Here is a 20,953-nt window from a genome sequence, read left to right as displayed (position 1 = left end):
TGTAAGCCTCAGGTGTCCTAGGAACAGAGTGCGAGTTCTTGGAGTTTGGGCCTCGAGCCATCTGTTGGTAGCAGTTGCGGAGTGTGTGTATATGCTTAGCTGGAGACGTAGGTCATTGTAACTGTCTAATTTAGTGCTGATTCTACCCACTGAGACACCACAGCCTGTCATCCGAGAGTGAGGCACGCCGTGTCCACGGGTGTACGTCTCTGTCTGTGTGTGTACATGAGGTTCTGGCACACGGTGGTGGTGTGGACTTTCCCATTCATTTCTCTCACTCGTCTTTCTCAGAGTCATTTTTTTCTCGCCGTCTCACTCGTACAGTTCTTCTTTGTGCAGAAAGATTTGCTTTCTTATCCATTTTGCCACTAATTGAATATTAACTGGTGGAGGATTTATGCACTGAAATAAAGTCACTTCCTGCCAAATGAGGGTCTTTGCCTTGTTGTGTGTAGTGAGTATGCAGTGTGCCGGGCTGAGCTGTGACTCGCTGGATTAACTGGTAATTTCCTTAGGAACAGAAAAAGAGGGATGGACTTTACAGCAACTTTTACTAATCGCTCTTGAAGGAACTTTCGCTTTAGGAAAACCGCACACACACACACCTCCCCCCCCCCCCCCCCCCCCCCCCCCAATCCTCTCCCCTGTTCTCCTGTTTGTCCCACTTTTTCTTTAGCCTCTGCCCTGTACTCTGTTCTCATTCACCTCTCTGTACTCTCTGTTCACAAAACCTCTCTCCTGAGACACATTCACTTCCTGTTATCTCTCCTCGTATTTATTCTCTCCTCTCTCCTATACCTCTCCTCACCTTCTCGTTTCCTCACTTTCATTTTTTTCTTATCTCCTCTCCTCACTTTCTCTTCACATTTTCCTCCTCTCTTCATTTATTCCCTGTCCTTTAATCTCCTCTTTTCCTCCTGCCTCATTTCCTCTCCTCTGTTCTCCACTCCTCTATTCTCCACTCCCCTATTCTCCTCTCCTCTATTCTCCTCTCCTCTATTCTCCTCTCCCCTATTCACATCATCTCTCATGTATTCTCCTCTCTTCGCACCTTCTCTCCCCTTTATTCTTTTCTCCTGTCCTCTATCCTCCTCTAATTACCTTCTCCTCTACATTTTTACTCTTCTCCTCTCCTTACCTCTCCATCCTCCTTTTTTTTCTATACCTTTTCTCAGTTCTCTGCTTTGCCTCTCCTTTTTCTCCTCTTCTCTCATCACTCATTACGTCTTTTCTATCTTCTCTCCTCACCTTCACCTCTACTTTTTTTCATCTTCTCCTCTCCCCTTCTCTCCTCTTTGAGTATGATAGCTCCTGATTAGTCTTCTGCTCTTCCAGGCCTTATTTAAGGTGTGACTAAGAACAGATGAACTCTTTTGTCATGTTCTCGCACTCTTGCATCTCCTCCTCTTCATCCCTTCAACTCCGCTCACACGTTGTAGCCTCTTACCTCATATTTCACGCTTTCACGCGCACTCATCGTCACTTCTTTCCCACCGCACTAACATCTTCCCAGGTGTGCTCCAGAGGTGAGGAACGGAGAAAAGAAGTTGTTCGTCGGGCTTTAACTTGAGAGTGCTTCTGAAGTTGTTCTGTGAATGCATGAGTGCACACTTGGTGTAATGACTGACGACTAAAAGCACTTCATTCTCTGGCACAGTTGTTTCCGGAGACGGGGCCACGCCAGGGAGGCACCCAGCTCACCATCACGGGAGAGAACCTGGGCCTGCAGTTTCGCGACATCCAGAACGGCATCCGCATCGGCAAGGTTGCCTGTCAGCCTATCGAGGAAGAGTACATCAGTGCTGAACAGTGAGTTCCCTCCAATTCATCATCGAACCCTCTCTCCCTCTCGCTTTTCATTTATTGCAGAACTGTAATGTAAGGTGCGAGTGACTGCATACTAATTTACTGACCCTGCCGCATTAAGTGATGGCTGGTATTGAGCCCTTTGTAATATTCAGCATTAGTCCATTGTAATGGCGGTGTAATAACGTGATCTAATGTGTGAAAGATAACTGCACTTTGATAACTCTCTTACTGAGGGCCAGAATGACTGTGACGGCCGTTTAACCTTGCCCAGAGGAGCTGATTACGTCTCGCTATTAAGATGAGCAGGTTTAATTGAACCTGATTTGTCGTTTCAGGATCAGGCAAGGTGAACAACCCTACCCTCAAGACTGCCTTTGTATGCGCACGTGTGTGTGTGTGGGTGAGAGAGTTAGGGAGAGGGAGGAGTGCGTTAATGTCAAGGGTCATTGCAAGTTCATTTGGACAGGAAACCGATACACTAAGACAATTACGCAACACCTAGACTTTATATCGCCATGCAAAATGATGTATTAAAGCGACTAAAAGTGTGAATCAGAAGCTCTTGTAGGCGTTCACGAGAAAAGAAGAAAAAAAGTGGCTCCGTCGTCTCTGACCAGATTTGTCATAATATGGCCGTTCTGTAATCGCCATGGGGATGCTGTTGCCGTGGTAGCGGTTGTATTGAAAGCTAGAGATGCGCGTCTCCGTGGGCGCAGTGCCATGGCCACCTGCACAGGGGAAGGAGGCAGGGGAGCTGATAACCCAGTATACTAGGAGGAGACGCCCCGAGGCATGATGGGAAGGCTGGACATATTTCATTAATCACAGTGATGCTAATACACATACACACACACACGCACACACACAGCACCCAGCTAATTAACCCACCAGTGAGAACACATGCAAAAGGTCCAGCTCTGTGTGTGTGTGTGTGTGTGTGTGTGTGTGTGAGAGAGAGAGAGTGCCCTCAGGTACTGTACCAACTCAGCTCTGCTCTCCTCACTATCCTGTCTTGCTCCTCGATCACTGCTGAAATAGGTTTTCATTAGAGCAGTGGGGGGCCTTAGGCTACGTCCAGAGCTCTCCCAGCTCTCCCTCATTCATCTCTCATCCACCCATCTCTCTCTCTCTCTCTCTCTCTCTCTCTCTCTCACTCTCTCTCTCTTGCTCTCTCTCTCTTGCTCGCTCTCTCTCTCTTGCTCGCTCGCTCTGTCTCTCACTCTCGCGCTCTTGTCTTTTCAGCACTGTGTTAAACTTGCCAGTGAAATTACTGACATGTTGTTGATGAAGGGTTTTTCAATTTTGTCAAAGATTAGATGTGAAAATTGCACCCTGACATAATTAAAAGATTTTAATCGCAACCACTAATTGAACAACGTACGACAAAATGAAAATATTCAATGACTAACATGACGTGTGTCAGCAGCCCATGTGACCTGAAAGCCAAGTATTTCTTTTCATGTTTTGATGTTTGTTTGTTTGTTTGTTTTTGAGGGTTTTTGTGCTATGACATTTATTTATTTATTTATTTATTTATTTATGCATTTATTTCTTTTTGAGGAAAGTACAGAATAATCCTGTTTTGTTCATACTGCACTTATACCATAAGAAATATACTCGGCAAAAAAAAAAAAAAGCAACGTCCTCTCATATACAACTGCTTTTATTTCCAGCAAATTTCTTAATGTGTGTAAATATTTATATTAACTTAAAAAGATCCAATAATGAGGGGAATTATGAGTACATGAACAAAAGGGGGGTCAATATCAAAAGTAACAGTCAGTATGTGGTGTCCACCAGCTGCTTTAAGTACTACAGAGCATCTCATCCTCATGGACTGCACCAGATTTGTCAGTTCTTGCTGTGAGATGTTACTCCACTCTTCCACCAATTCATCGGCAAGTTCTCCATCACGTCTGGGGGAACACATGGTTACATGTAATTTTCCACTGCAAGGACAATCAGCTGTCCTTCCTGTCTCCCTGTAGCACTGTCTTAGTCTTAGATGTCTTACATTACAGACATTGCAGTTTATTGCTCTGACCACATCTGCAGTCCTCATGCCTCCCTGCGGCAGGCCTATGGCATGTTCACGCAGGTGAGCAGGAACTTTAGGCATCTTTCTTCTGGTGTTTTTCAGAGTCAGTAGAAAGGTCTCTTTAGTGTCCTAAGTTATTGTAACTGTGACCTTAATCACCTACTGCCTGTAAACTCTTAGTGTCTTAAGGACTGTTCCACAGGTGCAATAATTGTTTATGGTTTATTGAACAAGCATGAAAAACATCATTTAAACCCTTTCCTATAAAGATCTGTAAAGCGTATTTGGATTTTACAAAATTATCTTTAAAATACAGTCTCTTGAAAAAGTTTCTTTTTTTGCTGAGTATATTTGTTCTGCTTTATCATTATTTATTATTATTATTATTATTATTTTAGTACAAAAGCAAATTAGACAACTAGCAAACTATTTCCGAGCATTTTGGAGTCTAGAGTGATCTCACAAGCCAAAAAAGTTCTCAAAAATTGAGCATTTCTACAGTACAAACACCGTGTAAAAGTGTAAACGAATGGAAGTTTGTCTTTCTTTGATCCTACGCAGTAGCACAGCTTTTACGTTTTGTTTACGTATTTATTTACTGAATTGCATATGTCATTTTAGTTGTATGAATAGACTAAAATAGACCGATTTAATGATATTTCGCATCGAAACGTGAACATGATGGAGGAATCTTTTTAAAATGCTGCGAGAGCTTGAGTAAGCATGAAAATGTGGATGTTCTTCCCATTCTGCCTGTAGGATTGTGTGTCGTGTAGCAGATGCTACAGGCTATCGGGTGCAGGAGGCTCAGGTGGAGGTGTGTGTGAGAGACTGCCAGCCTGAGTACAGAGCCGTCTCCCCGAAAGCCTTCACATTCGTGGTGAGTACACCATTACCTCAAGCTCTAGCTGTGTAGTGGTGGTAGTAGTACTAAAAACAATATATTTAATTTATAATGTGCCTTTTATTATACATGGAATGCACGTCAGTGTTTTAATATTAGAGGTGAGGTAGGTTATACGGCAAAAATATCCCATCATGCACTTGTACAATATGCAATGGGTACATAATAAAATAGCTCAGACCATGCTGTTGTATGAAAATAACCAGCTACAGGGTGGTGTGATGTGGGGTTCATTATTTTCCAATAGCAGCATGTACCAAAAGCATTTATACCACAGCGATTTGCCAATGATTACCATTTTTATTTATTAAAGAAGACGCATCATGCGTTATATAGTGACGTAGTGCTGTAGAATGACTTGGAAATATTAGTTCCTCTCATCACTTATATTATAGCAGCTATAAACAGTAGTTCTCTCACCTGCTTTATATTTGTTAATAAGACGGGGGGAAAAAACTAAACAAAATCACCTTGCCTTCTTCCCGAGAAACTGCGAAGTCCTCCGCCCTGAACAGGGTTATTATAGTTTTAAAATGATTGCTATTTTTTTTTTTTTTTATTTCATTTTGTATTTTGGTTTTCAATTGCAGTTTTGTTTCAGTTAGTTTTAATGGTGCATAAATTGTTTTCTCTCTCTCTCTCTCTTTTGAGAATCCCTACTTTTAGATTGAATTTAGTTTTGTTTTAGTTTTTTAACATCATGGTAATCATACTTAAAAACAATCCCAAATGGGGCTCTTGTTTTTTTTTTTTCTTCCCCTACCTATTAATTTCACCGTTAGTAATGTCTCATTCTAAAAACAAAGCTGCAAAAACTGCTTTTTTCATTATTATTAAAAAAAAAAAGTACACACATTTTATAAATGTAAACTATTTAAATAGGGTAAAAATAAAAAATAAAAAAAGTGGTCAAATAAAAAAATGTTAATTGCCTATTAATATGCATAACAGGGGAGTTCATTGTTGTGGAACCACTAATGATACCTGCAGTACTCTCACATGTGTATCATGACCTAATTTTTAATGACATCATTATCATTTGTGCCATAGTCTATCTGAATACTCGATTCTGATTGGCTGGAAGGTGTGCTTTCCTTTCCTTTCTCCCTTTAACCATGTAATGCACCGGTATTTCCAGTCAGTTTAATCACTGCTCTAAATTAATGCGCTGCCTATAAACAACTGTAACCATAGTAACACAGTTACAGCTGCATACGGTTGCTAAACTCACTGCATCGTTATTAGTAAAGGCTCGGCACAGACGCAGGTAATTCACACGCACAATCTCTCTCTCTCTTTCTCTGTATGTCTCTCTCTCTGTCTCTCTAACAACTGTTTATTATAATTCTTTCACACTACTTTATCTCTGTGTACAGTTTAGAGCAGGCAGAATTCTAGATCTAACGACCCGTATATAAAATAACTAACAAAAATTAACCTTTTAAAAATACAAAAAATGTATCCTTTCGGTCAAATTTTCCACTGTAAACACCAGTGACAGCTTTAACTCGTCAGTGCTGGCAAGTGACCACGATATCAGCGGGATAATCCGTGACTAGGTGTGTGTTGCATGGTTTTACCGTGTCCACGTCATGCATTATGATTGTGTAAACCACACCTAGCCATGGCTTATCCCTTACATAGTCCACAACCGTGGCTTTACCGGATATTAAAAGGCTGCAAAATAGAACCTGTTAATATAGACTATATAACATTTACATAGATTTTTTTTTGACCGTTTATACGAATAAACAAGTTAACGAGTAAATAAAATATTAAATAAGTCACAAATTGGTGAGAAAACGATGATGTACATTTACACTGCTGCTTTGTGCCTTTCTCATCATCAGTTGTTGTTGTTGTTGTTGTTGTTGTTCAGATATCTTTCTGAGGGAGTTAAATGTTAGGAATATCATAACTGTATCACTAAATGTACTTCATGATTATCTTTTCTCTCCCTCTGTTTGATGTATGTGTGCGCGCATGTGTGCACATCCTCAGTCTCCGTACTTCACACGGGTAGTGCCGTCCCGTGGTCCGTTCTCTGGTGGGACAAAGATCACAATCCACGGCAGCCACCTGAACGCCGGCAGCGCAGTGTCCGTCAAGATCGGCCTCAACACCTGCCGCTTTGAGAGGTAACCCTCATCTCCCCCTCACACCATTTAAAAAAAAAAAATCCTTTTTATTTTTTATTCCGTTTCCCCTAGATCAGTGTACACGGTTATAGTGCAATCTCCTGCTTTAAATAGAAAAACCCCAAAGCGAATTGAAAGTGTGCTCAGGAAAAGAGCATCCATTTGAAATGAAGTGTGTGATGTGTTAATCTCATAATATCTGTCTGCTCTGATGTCTGGGTGAAGGATGGAGATTAATTCACAGGTTTCACAAGTGCACACTGTGATTTATTTATTTATTTTATTTATTTCTTTGGGTGTGATTGAGGAAATGCTGCTTCCTCCGGTGACTTCTCGCCACCAACACTTCAGAATTTCCAGCATCTGGTGTTCGATCTTAGCTCGGCGGTTTATCCTATGCTTAAAGCGATTCCTCATAGCAGAAATCTACTTCCGTACACCCTATCTGCATGCCCACACACTGTCTGACATGTTGTAAGGAGCGACAGGCATGCAGGAGGATTTGAAGGCACACAGAGGGTAGCTTGATTTGGGCCTGCCAAGTGGTGTGTATGTGTGTGCGTGTGTATGAGGGAGACGGAGAGAAAGAGAAAAGAAGGGTTTTGTGTACTTTCATATCTAGGGCGGCCCACCATGTGGGCTCCTACAGCCAGACTCCAACAGCGTGCAGGAGGGAACCAGAGCCTTTCGCCTACACACACTTCATACCTCACTGAGGCTGATGGGCTGCTTTTTTTTCTGAATAAGATGAGTTTTAAGTGTATGTGTGTGTAAAGGGCTTTTTGTTTAAGCAGTCATTCATTGGCTTATCTAGCCCCTGCAACATCTTCATGTCATTTCCTTTCCTATCTCTAGTTTTCACTCTCGTCTGCTTCTTTACACCTCTTGCCATTCTTTTCTGTCTCCTCTCTCTCTCTCTCTCTCTCTCTCTTGCTCTCTCCCCTCCCTCTCTCGTGCTCTCTCCCCTCTCTCTCACTCTCTCTCTCACGCTCTCTCCCCTCTCTCTCTCTCTCTCTCTCTCCCCTCTCTCTCTCTCTCTCTCTCTCTCTCTCTCTCTCCCCTTCTCTCTCCCTGCACTTCTGACAACAACCTTGTCAAAATATGTACAGAACTCTGTGGGTATCTCGGCTGCATGTTGTGAAAAATGGTTGCCAGGGCAACACGGAGAGAGGATCAGTATAAGAATTCCATGCACACACTCTCACACATGCTGAGACACACTCTTCATCCGAATCAGGAAGATGAGAGAAGTGTCTCGCTTTTTGTTTTATTCGTTCCTCATTATGCATCCTATAAATTTTTTGCCCTGAATGTTCTGTGTGTACACACACACAACCTAAATCAACACTTCTACTATTTGTACTGAATGAACGATGCTGTAAACTGTGTCATTGTTTTAAAGTCAGGATGAGAGAACCATTCGATTGTTGTATTCGATGTGCAGAAGCACATAATCAGACTTTTATATCGGTTTATGCATAAATTGATTTGTAATTGAAACGAAATGAATCAAACGGAAAGCGAGACGCTTCTCTCATCTTCCTGATTCGGACGAAGAGTGTGTCTAGAAAACATAACAGGCTATGGATTTGAAAATTAAAATATAATTACTCGGGGCGCACAGTGGCTTAGTGGTTCAAGCGCGCTTGCCTCACACCTCCAGGGTTGGGGGTTCGATTGCCGCCACGGCCCTGTGTGTGTGTTTACATGTTCTCCCAGGGATGTGGGGGTTTCCTCCGGGTACTCCGGTTTCCTCCCCCAGTCCACAGACATGCAGGTAGGCTGATTGGCATTCCCAAAAGTGTCCGTAGTGTATGAATGTGTGTGTGATTGTGCCCTGCGATGGATTGGCACCCCGTCCAGAATGTACCCCGCCTTGTGCCCCATGCTCCCTGGGATAGGCCCCAGGTTCCCCACGACCCTGTAGGATAAGCGGTATAGAAGATGGATGGATGGATGGATATAATCACTTCAAATCATTTATTATTATTTAAGGCATTATAATTTTCAACTGGCACAGGCCAAACAAACATGAGATATAGCCACATTATTCTCAAATAACTGCTGAGAATATCACAACGAGGCAATTTCATCATTTCGTAAGGCATAACAGTCCACCATATTGTGATATTCCCTTGTATTGACACAGGCGGAATCCCGAATCGCTTCCTATTTACTATGTGTTCACTGCATATGATATAATGTAATATATTACATAAGGTATAGTATAAAATTATTTAATTGTGGAGTCACCACATGCCTAGTAGAGTCTGAGTGTTGAGGGACACGCAAAATGGAATAACTGACTTGCCGAAAGCTGTCTAGCGTAAAATTTCACTCTTGGGAGACATCCCAAGATGTTTTGTTTTGTTGTTGTTTTGTTCCCAGTTACTTAAAATGCTGCTTAATTCTTAAAACGTTGAAAATAAAGTGTACTATAAACGACCTGGATTTATTGATGGCTATTGTTGTACTTCAACTGACAGGTCTTTTAGCCAAGATGTATAGGAAACATGTTTCTTTTGACAATGCATCAAGAGACTAACAGGGGAATATCCGATTTGAATCTATCCCCCCCCCCCCGCAAATATGTAAATACTGTGGTTTGAACTGTGGCATTTGTTATTTTAATGGAAGTACATTTAATGCTAGGGTTTTATTTTCTTTTCATTTTCATGATGAGAACCGTGTGTTAAAAGCAGCAAGTGGTTGTACTAAAACAGTAAAAATAAAAAAGATGCATTAAGAATTGATTTAGAATTGCATCCTGGCACTCTACATCGACAGCCAATTGAAGCATGAGTTCCCTAAAGATTCTTTCCTTTCAAGTGTTCAAGTGTTTGTTTGCGTGTAATGACCTGTGTGTGTGTGTGTGCGTGCGTGCTCCAGGCGCAGCGCGAGGGAGATTGTGTGTGTAACTCCAGCGGGTTTGGCGATTGGCGGCACTCCGGTGATGGTGGACATTAACTTCGCAGAGCTGAGGAACCCCGAGGTGAAGTTCAACTACACGGATGACCCGACAATATTGAAGATCGAACCCAACTGGAGCATTACAAGGTACACAGGCGAGGACGAACGGATGGAGGGATAGACAGCTACACTGATAAACAGATGAAGACTGAGAAGTATGGCCATATGTTTGAATGAGTAATTGTTACTAAAGGACTGAAGATATGTAGGTGGAATGTAGGAGCTTAATCTGCTTGAGACATGTGTGTGTGGCAAGCTGACCGTGTGGGTGTGTGACCGAGCGAACGCATAGACTCCATTTCGTTTCAGGCCGTGTAGAAGCATCCACGGTTGTCTCTTCCTCGAGTGTGTTCTCGTACGTGGTGCTATGTTGCATGCTTGAGAAAGAGAGTGAAGATAGGCAGCCATGTCTCCGGGGATCACACCAACCTCAGAGTTGCCAGTGGGACCGTGTTTCAAAACAGTGGCATACTAGCATCCTGAAAATGAGAGCAACCCGTGTGGCATCCACACACCCTGCTTAGTCAGTAGTGAAATGGTGTGAGGTGTGAAACAGCGAGAGAATGAGCATGCGAACGCATTAGCCTGGGGGGACTGACCTCTTTAGGCTTCATATTTGCTGTTGCTATGATCCCATCAGAGCTTTGCTTGACTGACAGTCTAGCGATGAGTTTCCTCCCCTCGTCTGAGGGAGCAGCTCCCTTTTCCTGCTGACTTTAAATGTCTGCAATATCGCACCGTTCTACTGACTCGTGAGTCACAATCGACCTCTAGTTAAGCCTAGTTAAGACCTCTGGTTATGCCTAACCACCATCACTTTTCTAATTACTTTACTTATCAGTGATAATCCACAGTGGGGTTTAGACATGAAACTATGAAATTGCTCACCAGAGAGTATGTGGGACAGAATGAGGTTTTCAGATGGACTATATTTACCCTTCTAATTACCTATCCGAATGTGTGAGTGTGATGATCGGTAATTGCTAAATCACAGCTTAATCACAATTAATAGGTAACCAGAGGCTAATTACCTCATTAAGTCATCATATTGGCCACTATGGTGACCCACATAGGTTAATGCCTAATTCATACGTACAGCAAACATTATCTGTATTTTGTAATGGAATAAGGATGGATTGGTTTTTGCTTAGTTTGTCAGTATGATTTAGTTCACTGATTTAGAGTTCTTCCCTAGATAGTCACTTGTGTGGTTTGGAGTGCGTTAGTCCGCCATTGTATAAAGTGTACAGTTACTCTGTTTATCCGTAAGTCGATTGCAAATTCGTTGAAGAAGCTCTACGGGAATGTTTATATTTACAGTTATAGTGTGTGAATTATTGGGGTTTTACATAAATTACTTCTAATATGTGGCCTAATCTTTGTCCCAGTCATATTAACTTATTTACAGTCCCTGTAACTTTTTTAAATGTTCATTTTTGGGGTTGCATTCTTTCTGGGGATGTAATTTGAGTGCACAGACTTGTGAAAGTACCAGAAGTGGTACTGCATTGCTTTTGCCACCTTAATTATGGTTGGTGGGGGGTAAGGGGAGCTAGGCAAGAGCAGAGGAAGGCATGGGTATGCGTAGGGATGGAAGAATTGCCCATTTGCGTATTGCAGTGTCTGGATTTCTTGATTAGCATAGACGTAAGAACTCTTTTTACACTGTTTTCTGTTCATTAATGCTCTTTGGAAAAATGCAGCTATTTATTTGATTAAATCTATGAGAGGTCTGTTGTTGATCTTTTGATCAAGGTCATCGATGGGAAACCGTATGCGAGCACCTATCTTTAGTGACTAAATAATATTTAAGAAGTAAAACACTTAGGGAAGTGCTGTTATAACACTTATCAGGATGTGTTAAAATAATCAGTGACAGCTTGGTGTGATGCTGTTACCACCCTGAAGTTCACTTTTTTTTTTTTTTCTATAACATGGCCTGAAGCCCAGCCTTTTTTTTTTCTTTCTTTCTTTCTTTCTTTTTCTTGAATTTAATAAGACCAAAAAAAAAAAACACCACCACCACACAGCTTGTTATGTTACCGAGAAATCCGAAAGAGGTTTACCATGGATTTACCAAGTTCTCTCTCTCTCTTTCTCTCTCTTTCTCTCTCTCCCCTATCAATCACAGTGACGCTAACAGTGACGCTAATCATGGGCATCTGTGAGCTCATGCATGCGGAAGTGGGCGGATAGCACTTTCCTCAAAGTGTGTTACGCCGCCCCCTGACGTTACATGAGCAGCAGTTCGAAAAGATCCGGTCGGCTAGCACCTCGGAGGAAGCACGTGATAGCTTTCGCCCTCATTTGTTTGGGAGCTGTCGTGTGATAGGGGAGAGCTGCCTGATTGGATGGAAATTAGCCATGACTAAAACTCCTCGGTCTCCTGTGGTGCAAAACCTACTGACTGTTACAAAGCTCTGACACCCAGGACTAAATAAACCTCATTGTAAAAAAAAAAAATTAATTAAACCCTTACCAAAATCAACAATTATACCTTTTCCTTTGTTAAATAACACGTTATTTGGAGGAAAATCCGCTGTTCAAGTGTGAGTTACGGTACTATAGAAGCAAGCACGTACAAAAACCTGGCCAATCAGATTTGACAATTCAATAGCGCATTGGTATAAAAGTACTTAATAGATTGAGAGAAAATAATAGATCTAGAATAGATTTGCTCTCAGTTTGTCAGTCTCTTATAATGTACTCCAGCACTCTAGTCTAGTAAATACACTTGCCTTGATAGGTTGCTTTCAGAATGGCTAAAGTGTGTATTATGGAGCGCTCTGTTGTGCTGGCAGAGTGGTTACTGCAAGGTCAGCTGTAGGCACAGGAAACAATTCGAGGCTAGATAGTTGAATAAAACTTCTAGAAGGAGGTATAAATTATTTGTTTTTATAGCCTTTTGTTCTTTTCTTTAGCGGTGGGACTCCACTAACTGTCACTGGAACTAACCTTGCCACTGTGAGAGAGCCCAAGATGAGAGCAAAGTCGGGAGCAATCAAGTCTATTAACGTAAGTGTATGCGCGCGCACACACACACACACACACACACACACACACACACACACACAACAGTGTAGTGATGTTGTGTATATAATTATCTCCGCTTTGCAGCTTGGACTCCAAAATCCCGCAAGTGTCTTTAGTTTTTTCCCTTTAGCACAATAAATATACAACATTTCTCCATAGAAACAGATCCATGGGGGGTGTTTAATTGCCCTCCCAGTAACCCTGCCTTAGGCTTTTTTGCACGCAAGTGTGTTTCCGCAAGCGTTTGAGTGTGGTTGTGTGGCATTGCATCTCCTTTAAGCAGTTTAACCTTTTAAATGTCAGCCGCTGACAGAAAATCAGGTCTAAAAGAGAAGTTGCCGAGGTCTCTGACTGAGCCCCTGCAGGGCTGGAGGAACCTTTCTCCAACACGACTTAGGCACTTTTATCCCCGCTCTTCTCCTCATCCTGCTCGGTCCATTCTCTCCCTGTCCTTCCTTCTACCACTACCACTCAGTCAATCCGTTTATTCACTGAGTTTATGTCAAACTTCACCCTTTGTAGAGTCTTAAGGCGTTTTTAATTTCGGGATCTTTAGAGGACTTTAGGATTCTGTTATATTAGAAAGGATCTGCATTTTCCCTAGTGTTAAACATGTCACCATTTTAATACTGGTTATATTGATTGTAATTAACAGCTGACCATTTTAATGACCTTTTATTGAATGTTCAGTGTTTTTATCCATTTTTAAGAGTGTCTATAAATGAAATGATGAAATCCCAAAGAGGGTTGACGTCTTTTTCCCCTTCTGCTCCTCTTGCTTTCAGAACTGTACGGTGGTCAATAACACAGTGATGGTGTGCCTGGCACCCTCAGTGGCAGGTTCAGACCCTGAGAGAAGTGTTTCGGAGGCGGGCACCAGTCCAGATGAGATCGGCTTTATTATGGATAATGTCCAGTCACTGCTGGTGGTCAATGAGAGTTTCACCAACTACCCTGACCCTGTGTTTGAACCCCTCCCTCCTACCATGCTGGAGCTCAAGCCAGGTTCACCTCTCATTCTCAAGGTAGGGGTCTGACTCTGCTTTAACAATACAACCATTTACCTACGCAATCTCTCTCTCGACCTGACTGTTTAAACAATGAAGGTCACTGAAACAGGAAGTATGTTTATTCATTGAAATGTAATAGTTTTATGATGTCACACTCTGTCCGTCTCACTGAAATGTGGGCATGGGTGGCAGTTAAAGTCCTGAGCTGCTGTTCTGAAGGATTTGAGTTCAGATATCGAGGTGCCAATATTTACAGTTTAGCCACATTTTAGACATTTATTTTGAAGGCCAGGGAGCAGTCTCAGGAAAAATATGCTTTTCAGTGTTTTCAGTGCAGTTCACTGAAGGGGAAAGGACATGGGACATGAAAAAAACATTTACTTCTGGTTGCAGTTTTCTTCACTTTATCTGTGCTGACTTTATCTAGGTCAGAGGTATTCACTGTGAGGAGCGAAAGAATAAAAAGAAATGTAAGACTTTGATGAGACTTGCAAACCTTTGCACGTTTTGTATAGGAGTGCCGCATTTTAACGTTTGTGCACAATGGAACATACTCCAAAATACACCAAAAGAGCTGTCTTTTTCAGAATAAAAATGGCAGATGAGCTAATTGACGTTTTTGTGTAGGTTTTTGGACTCCACCGCTATTAGCAGACACACTCTGGAAGCCCCTCCCCCATTCCCCATTTTACACTAGTAATGTTTGGGCCTGTGCTCATGGTGCTTGAAAGAAGAGCTGATGTGGTGCTTTGCTTTCTGTCAAAGCAAATGGTTTATAAATAATGAATTAACATTAACGAATGCTAATTATTAGTGGACGGTGTTACGACCCGGTCTGGGTCGGACTGCAACATAAATAAAATAAAATAATGGGTTGGCGAGACCAGGATTACGTTTGCTTTGTTTCTTATTCTCACCTTTTATTTTTATTTATATATGTATGTGTGTGTGTGTATATGTATATGTGTGTATATATATATATATATATATATATATATATATATATATATATATATATATATATATATATATATATATATATATATATATATATCAATAGAGATATAGATAGATATATAGATATAGATATAGATAGATAGAGAGAGAGATAGTGGTTTAAACGTCAGAAGCTGACCAGGCTAAAATAATAAACAAAATTTCCCTCTAACTGTACAAAAATAAACTAGCTATTGTATAAGAAAAGAAAACAAAAATGCATTTTCTTCCCTCACTCCCTAACGAAGCCAAAACCAGGAGAAAAGCGAACCAACATAAATTGCACGGACTTCCTACTAACCACCATTACCAGTGCACTATTTACAAAGGTGACTATTAATGTGTGTAATTTAACAAAAATTATATATAATATACACACACACACGTGTACCACTCGATTCTTAAAGGGGCAGAGCATAAACAAATAGTCAATAACAGGCTTAAGGTCACACACAGGCGAAATCAACATATGTAAAGCACTCCTATCCACACAAAGCAACGGCAATGATCTGCCACGGGGTGGAGACTGACGAAGCTTAAGTACACCGCTGGAAACGTGCAGCCAACCAATCCTGTCGCACAAGCCAGGAGCAGGCGTGGACGAGATGTGATCATCCAGCGGCAAGCCGGAACGTGACACATACAGTGGGCGGGGCCTAAAGAAGGGGGAGGAGACAAGACACAAATCCCACCACCGATATAGACTCACGAACGGCACATAGCGCAAACAGAAATACACTGGAGAACGTAACAGACGGTGCACTTTGCTTTTCTGCTCAAGTTCTCCAGAAACTGGGAAGTGGGCCTCAAGGGTAAAAAGTTTGAATGCGTCTAAACTAGGTGAATATCGATCTATGATTTCACAAGCCTTGGTCTTGTGAGCCAGTAGAAAACAAGAAGACAGGACCGTTGTCTCGTTGGTTGGTATAAATAAAATTAAAAAACATGGTTATTATTAAGTAGTGCTCACACTGAGCTCTTACCTCACTGTTTCCTTACTGTTGCGTGGTGCACATCTGGAAAAAAATAAATAAAATCGCCATCTTGTCCAAAGACATACACTAGGGTTTTGTTGGTAAAATTCTGGTTCGTCTCTATACCTGCTCGGATTTTCTTGTTAGCAATGTTGGCACTTCTGCAAATATCCTGGCTGCCAAAGAACCGCTACTGGGTCTTTGAGCAAGGACAATGAACACCCTTAACCCTCAATTGTCCAGCTGCATGCCTAGATTATCTTTATTATTCCATATTAATAGACATAAATAATTCTTATTTCCCTATTTAACAATGTTAAAATCCTTTTGAACAGCCAGACTTGTTCACCGTCTTGTCTGATTCAGAGCGATGTCCTTAGAATATCGTTCCCAAAATCGACACTCAAATCGTTCTCATCAGTAATAGATGATCCGGTGAATTACTATTCACAGACAGAGCTTTAGATGTATGAAGAACTAAGAAGTTCCTGGCTTTCTGATTTTTCATTTTTTTTTTATTTTTCAGCAACCTGTCTCTCAGTCACTGATAGCAACTGAAAGACTGTTTACTCTCCCCAGCATTCATTCCTCTCCTTTTTGAGCTGGCAATGCTTTAACCCATCTCCTCTGGTGATACTGACTTTATTCCCCCCCCTCCTCTGTCCCCTCTCTTGCCTGAACTTCAAAGCCCTAGTTTGAAAACCCGTTGTGGTATTTTTAATGGAAAAATATTTCTTTTTCCCCTGAGCCAATTCGAATGTAAATACCGTAGCAAGCAGCACCGTGACTCCCATAACCAACTTTCTATAGTTAAATCAAACTCCGTAATGAAACCTTTTTGATTACTACTCTCCTGCCAAGCAGCCGAACCCCCCTCTCACCCTACACACAAATTAAGAGCAGCAAATCAACCCAATTCCATTAAATAATTGCAGATAAATTAGATGTGCATCAGATTTTCTGTGCAATTAATTTTTTTTCCTCCTTTTTTTTTTTTTTTTTTTTTTGGTGCAAGGGCTCCTGGGTATATCATGAGGTGTGTGTGTGTGAGAGAATAAATCAACATGTGAGCGTCGCACACGTGCTTGCGTGTGTCACTATTTCTGGGTTTTATTTACACGTTTAATTGGATCCCCTCCGGTGGTTAATATCTCTGCGCGCACTGCCATGCCAACCTTTCTCGGTCTATTCCGCCCCCAGGCTTGCCTTGCTCTCCCCCTGGGGAGAGGGGATGTTGGATATTGGCAAACTGACTATATCCATGAAAATTTTGGAATCCAGCATTTCATTGGCTCATTTAGAAGAACCTTTATATGATTAGCGCTCTTTTTTTCCCCATCTTCTTCTTCTTCTTTTTAATCCAAATCTCATAAACGTGGAAACGAAACGATTACGGCTTTTTATAAACTCCATCATCCTTACAGAGTGACTGAAGCTGAAGTCAGGTCTTTGTATGCATCTCTGAAGGTTATGTCTGAATATGGCCAATGGGGGATAAAGACGTTTAGTTGGATACTGCGGTACTGATTCAGCCGTCATCTGACCCGAAGCTAAAACACGCCCATAATTTTTAACAGCTGACTGCTTAATACATGTAGTACATACTTAAACCTTTGCATTTGTGTGTTTTAGGGGAAGAACTTGATCCCAGCGGCTCCTGGTAATGCCAAGATGAACTACACCGTGTTGATAGGCGACGAGCCGTGTGTTTTGACCGTGTCGGAGACTCAGCTGCTGTGCGAATGGCCTGACCTCACTGGCCAGCACAAAGTGACCGTGAGTTCACACACAGCCCTCACCTTACACCTCTGTAGCCCTACCGTTAGACCATTTAAACATTTCACTTCCTTCCTAAAGCTATACTAGAAATGTTTTATCTGACGGTATGTTAAATCTTTTTTTTTTTTTGCACATAAGCAAAATATATGAATTTTCCCTCAACACGCCAGTAGGAAAAGGATTTATTTAAATGTGTGCGCTCTGCTCAAATGTCAGCATTCCTCTTATGATGTTTGCAGTTTTATTACTGCATCATGGTGTTGCCTAAGGTCCAGATCGCAGTAATGTAGTATATTGGGGTGTTGGGTTCCAGTTTAATATTCATAAAAGAAATCAAATGGAAACTAATCAATGATGTAATGGTGTGAAGCAGCCCAGTTAGCGTTAGCATCCCGAAGATGATTACGTATACAGTCCTGTCCCTTTTCCACAGCAGTTTTTCCAACAGTTTTTGTACTGATTAAAAATGGCACATCATACTTTTTTATATTCACGTACGGTTGCATTTAATGCTGTGGAACGTCCAAGAAACAAATTAGGTTCTGTTATCACTTACGTTATAGCCGCTATAAACAAGTCTGTGGTTTAAAGAGTTACTAGTGTATTAGAGCAAGCACATTGATCTAAACGTTACTGCTGGCACTACTGTCCGAGCCCTCCTGTTATAGAACGTTAATCAACACCTTCTGACCAGAAATTCAACAGCGCTGTGGTATTAAAAACTAATAAGAGCCCAGAGCAGTATACTGGAAGTATTCAGTGAGCAGCTCAGTCAGCTTTTCCTCAGATTTTATGAAGAAAGATAATACCTCGCCTAGACTCTGTTAAATGCCAGACCTTCACTCGCTTTCCACCCAAAGCTGCATTAAACAAACATTTAGGGTCTGCGTTTATACCTGATTCCCCCCCCCCCGTCCCCCGAACAGAATGTTTTCTTCGTCTCTTCTCTTATGAGAGCATTTATCCTCTATTGCATCTTCTCAATTCTTCATTGTTGTTGTTTACCCTGCATTTATTCATTTTAACCTCTGGTTAAAAAAATAAATAAATAAATAATAAATGTTCATGTTCAGATGTGATAATAAATGGTTTTGTCTGTAGAGATTTGGGAAAAGGTGATTGTATTTACAGCCAGTAATGATTAGTGTGCTACGAGACAAGCCGATCTGTTTTTTTCTTTTTCTTTTTTTAAACAGTAAATTCCAATCTTAAAGCTGGAGCTGCTTTCTTTTTTTTTTTCTTTTTTTCCCCCTCACGGATTTTATACATTAATTTTCTTAATCTACCAAGGGTATTAAAATAGCATTCTGCTATTTTTCCCAAGCTGTCTGCTCTCCTTCTGAGCAAAAAAAGCCCTGAGGAGGAAAAAAGATAGATGGGGGGGTAAGGAAAGAGAGGGGGAAGGCAGAACAAAAAAGAATGCGAGCCCCTCAGAGACCTGCAGGCCCAGATGTTTGTCCTCGACCTATATACTCTGACCTATATACGAGCTGGGTGAGGGAGCCGAACATCTAGGGTGCTTTTTGTTTTCTCCTTTCGTCTCACGTGCCGCATCCGTTTTCTCTCGTTTGTGCACTTCTCTCTTTAACCACTCAAAAGTGCTTTCACACTGCACTGTGCTCTCTTGCCTCCTCTGTACGGACTACACTTCCCGCTATGCACCTCTGCCTGGTTAAATTGCGAGCGCGTTGTAGAGACGTGCTAGTCCCGAGCCTAACGTAGTTTGTAATAGCCTTCTGTGGTCGGGGCCGTTTAATTAATGTGCTCTGTGTGGAGGTGTGAGGTCTTAGTGGGTTTAATGGGAAAAGCTTTAGTCTGCATGTTCCTGGTAATTACAGCTGTTAACAGCCACTTACTACAGAACACTCAACAGAGACATTAAGTGAAAATGCGGAAAACAGGGGGAGGTGCTACACTTCACACATTTTGGTAAAAAAAAAAAAAAAAAAAAGTGTGTTTGTATTTGTGTGTGTGTACATGTGTGTGGTGCAGGTGCGTGTTGGAGGGTTCGAGTACTCCCCTGGTACGCTGCAGATCTATTCGGACAGTCTGCTCACCCTGCCCGCCATCATCGGCATCGGGGCCGGAGGAGGCCTGCTGCTGCTCATCATCATCATAGTCCTCATCGCATACAAGCGCAAGTCCCGCGACGCCGACCGCACACTCAAACGCCTGCAGCTGCAGATGGACAACCTGGAGTCCAGAGTGGCAATCGAGTGCAAGGAGGGTATGACCACTTCCTGTCTCACTCGCTTTACTTCCTGTCTTTTTCATAGAACATATTGCCAAGTGCGATCCAAGTTGCCATTTTTCTTTCAGCCTTTTCCTTCTATATCCTTTTCTTTCTTTCTTTCTTAACTTCTTCTGTATCATGTTTTTTCTTCTTTTTTTGTTTATTTTTTCGTTGTTCTTTTTATCATTATTAATTGAGCATTTTCTATATCTTTTCTTTATTTGTGGCTTCTTTTTGTTGATGCATTTTCAATATCTACTTTTTTCTTCCTCGTTATATTGAATTTTCCTTTTCACTCTTTTTATTCTCCATAACAATCTTTATTTCTTTGTTTTTTTTCCCCTTTCTTTTCATTTCTTTTTCCTTTTTTTCTTTCGAATATTTTTTGTTTTATAACTCGTTTTTTTTTTGTTTCTCTTTATCGATTCTATCATCTTTACTTTCCCTTTCTGTTATGTTCCTTTGTACTTTTGCTTGTTACTGACTCACTGATCAAAAAATGCTCCTCCTAATGGCAATGCTTGCCTCTCTCTCTCTCTCTCTCTCTCTCTCTCTCTCTCTCTCTCTCTCTCTCTCTCTCTCTGCATTGTGAGCGGCGTGAGACCAGGCAGCCGTTATCTCAGTGTGGGTCTGCCCTGAGGCGATGCCCTCGTCCGTGTCCCAGCCCTGAGATTATGCAGACATGTAGACCCAGAGAGAGAGAGAGGGATGAGAGAGAGCAAGTGCTTATGAGATAACAGGAGGAATGATCTCTAGGATGAACAGAGATTGAGTGCGAGGGAAAGAAAGCGAGAGCTCCGTTGTCCCTTTATTGCCATGTTCTCTGAAGTACTAGAGGAAACAGTTTATGCACACTTTCTTTTAATTCTCTTCCCTCTATGTGTAGCTTCAGTTTTAGTAAAAAATATATATATATATATATATATTTCCCCCGTGTTTGTGCTTCATTTCTTTGGCTATCCATTGATCTGTTAGTCATGGCAGTAAATAATGCAGGTACTGATTGTTTAGACAGCTAAGCAGTGTACGTCTGAGAGGAACAAGACAGTTGTCAAAGATCGCTTCTCTT

General features: G+C 41.5%; 1 protein-coding gene across 2 annotated transcripts in view; it reads left to right on the top strand.

Annotated features, from left to right (window-relative positions):
- plxna1b (plexin A1b) overlaps window positions 1-20,953 on the top strand; it is a 225,193-nt gene that overhangs the window by 186,368 nt on the left and 17,872 nt on the right. For both annotated transcript variants that reach the window (XM_017479802.3, XM_053683765.1), the window contains exons 13-20: window positions 1,658-1,809; window positions 4,607-4,727; window positions 6,753-6,889; window positions 9,779-9,946; window positions 12,781-12,874; window positions 13,678-13,917; window positions 17,505-17,648; window positions 19,644-19,878. In XM_017479802.3, the coding sequence (XP_017335291.1) occupies window positions 1,658-1,809; window positions 4,607-4,727; window positions 6,753-6,889; window positions 9,779-9,946; window positions 12,781-12,874; window positions 13,678-13,917; window positions 17,505-17,648; window positions 19,644-19,878 (1,291 nt within the window). The remainder of the gene's footprint in view (window positions 1-1,657; window positions 1,810-4,606; window positions 4,728-6,752; window positions 6,890-9,778; window positions 9,947-12,780; window positions 12,875-13,677; window positions 13,918-17,504; window positions 17,649-19,643; window positions 19,879-20,953) is intronic.

This window comes from Ictalurus punctatus, chromosome 11 (genome assembly GCF_001660625.3).
Source record: "Ictalurus punctatus breed USDA103 chromosome 11, Coco_2.0, whole genome shotgun sequence".
NCBI lineage: Eukaryota > Metazoa > Chordata > Actinopteri > Siluriformes > Ictaluridae > Ictalurus > Ictalurus punctatus.
The sequence above is the reverse complement of the archived record's forward strand: the minus strand, read 5'-3'. Positions and strand labels throughout refer to the sequence as shown.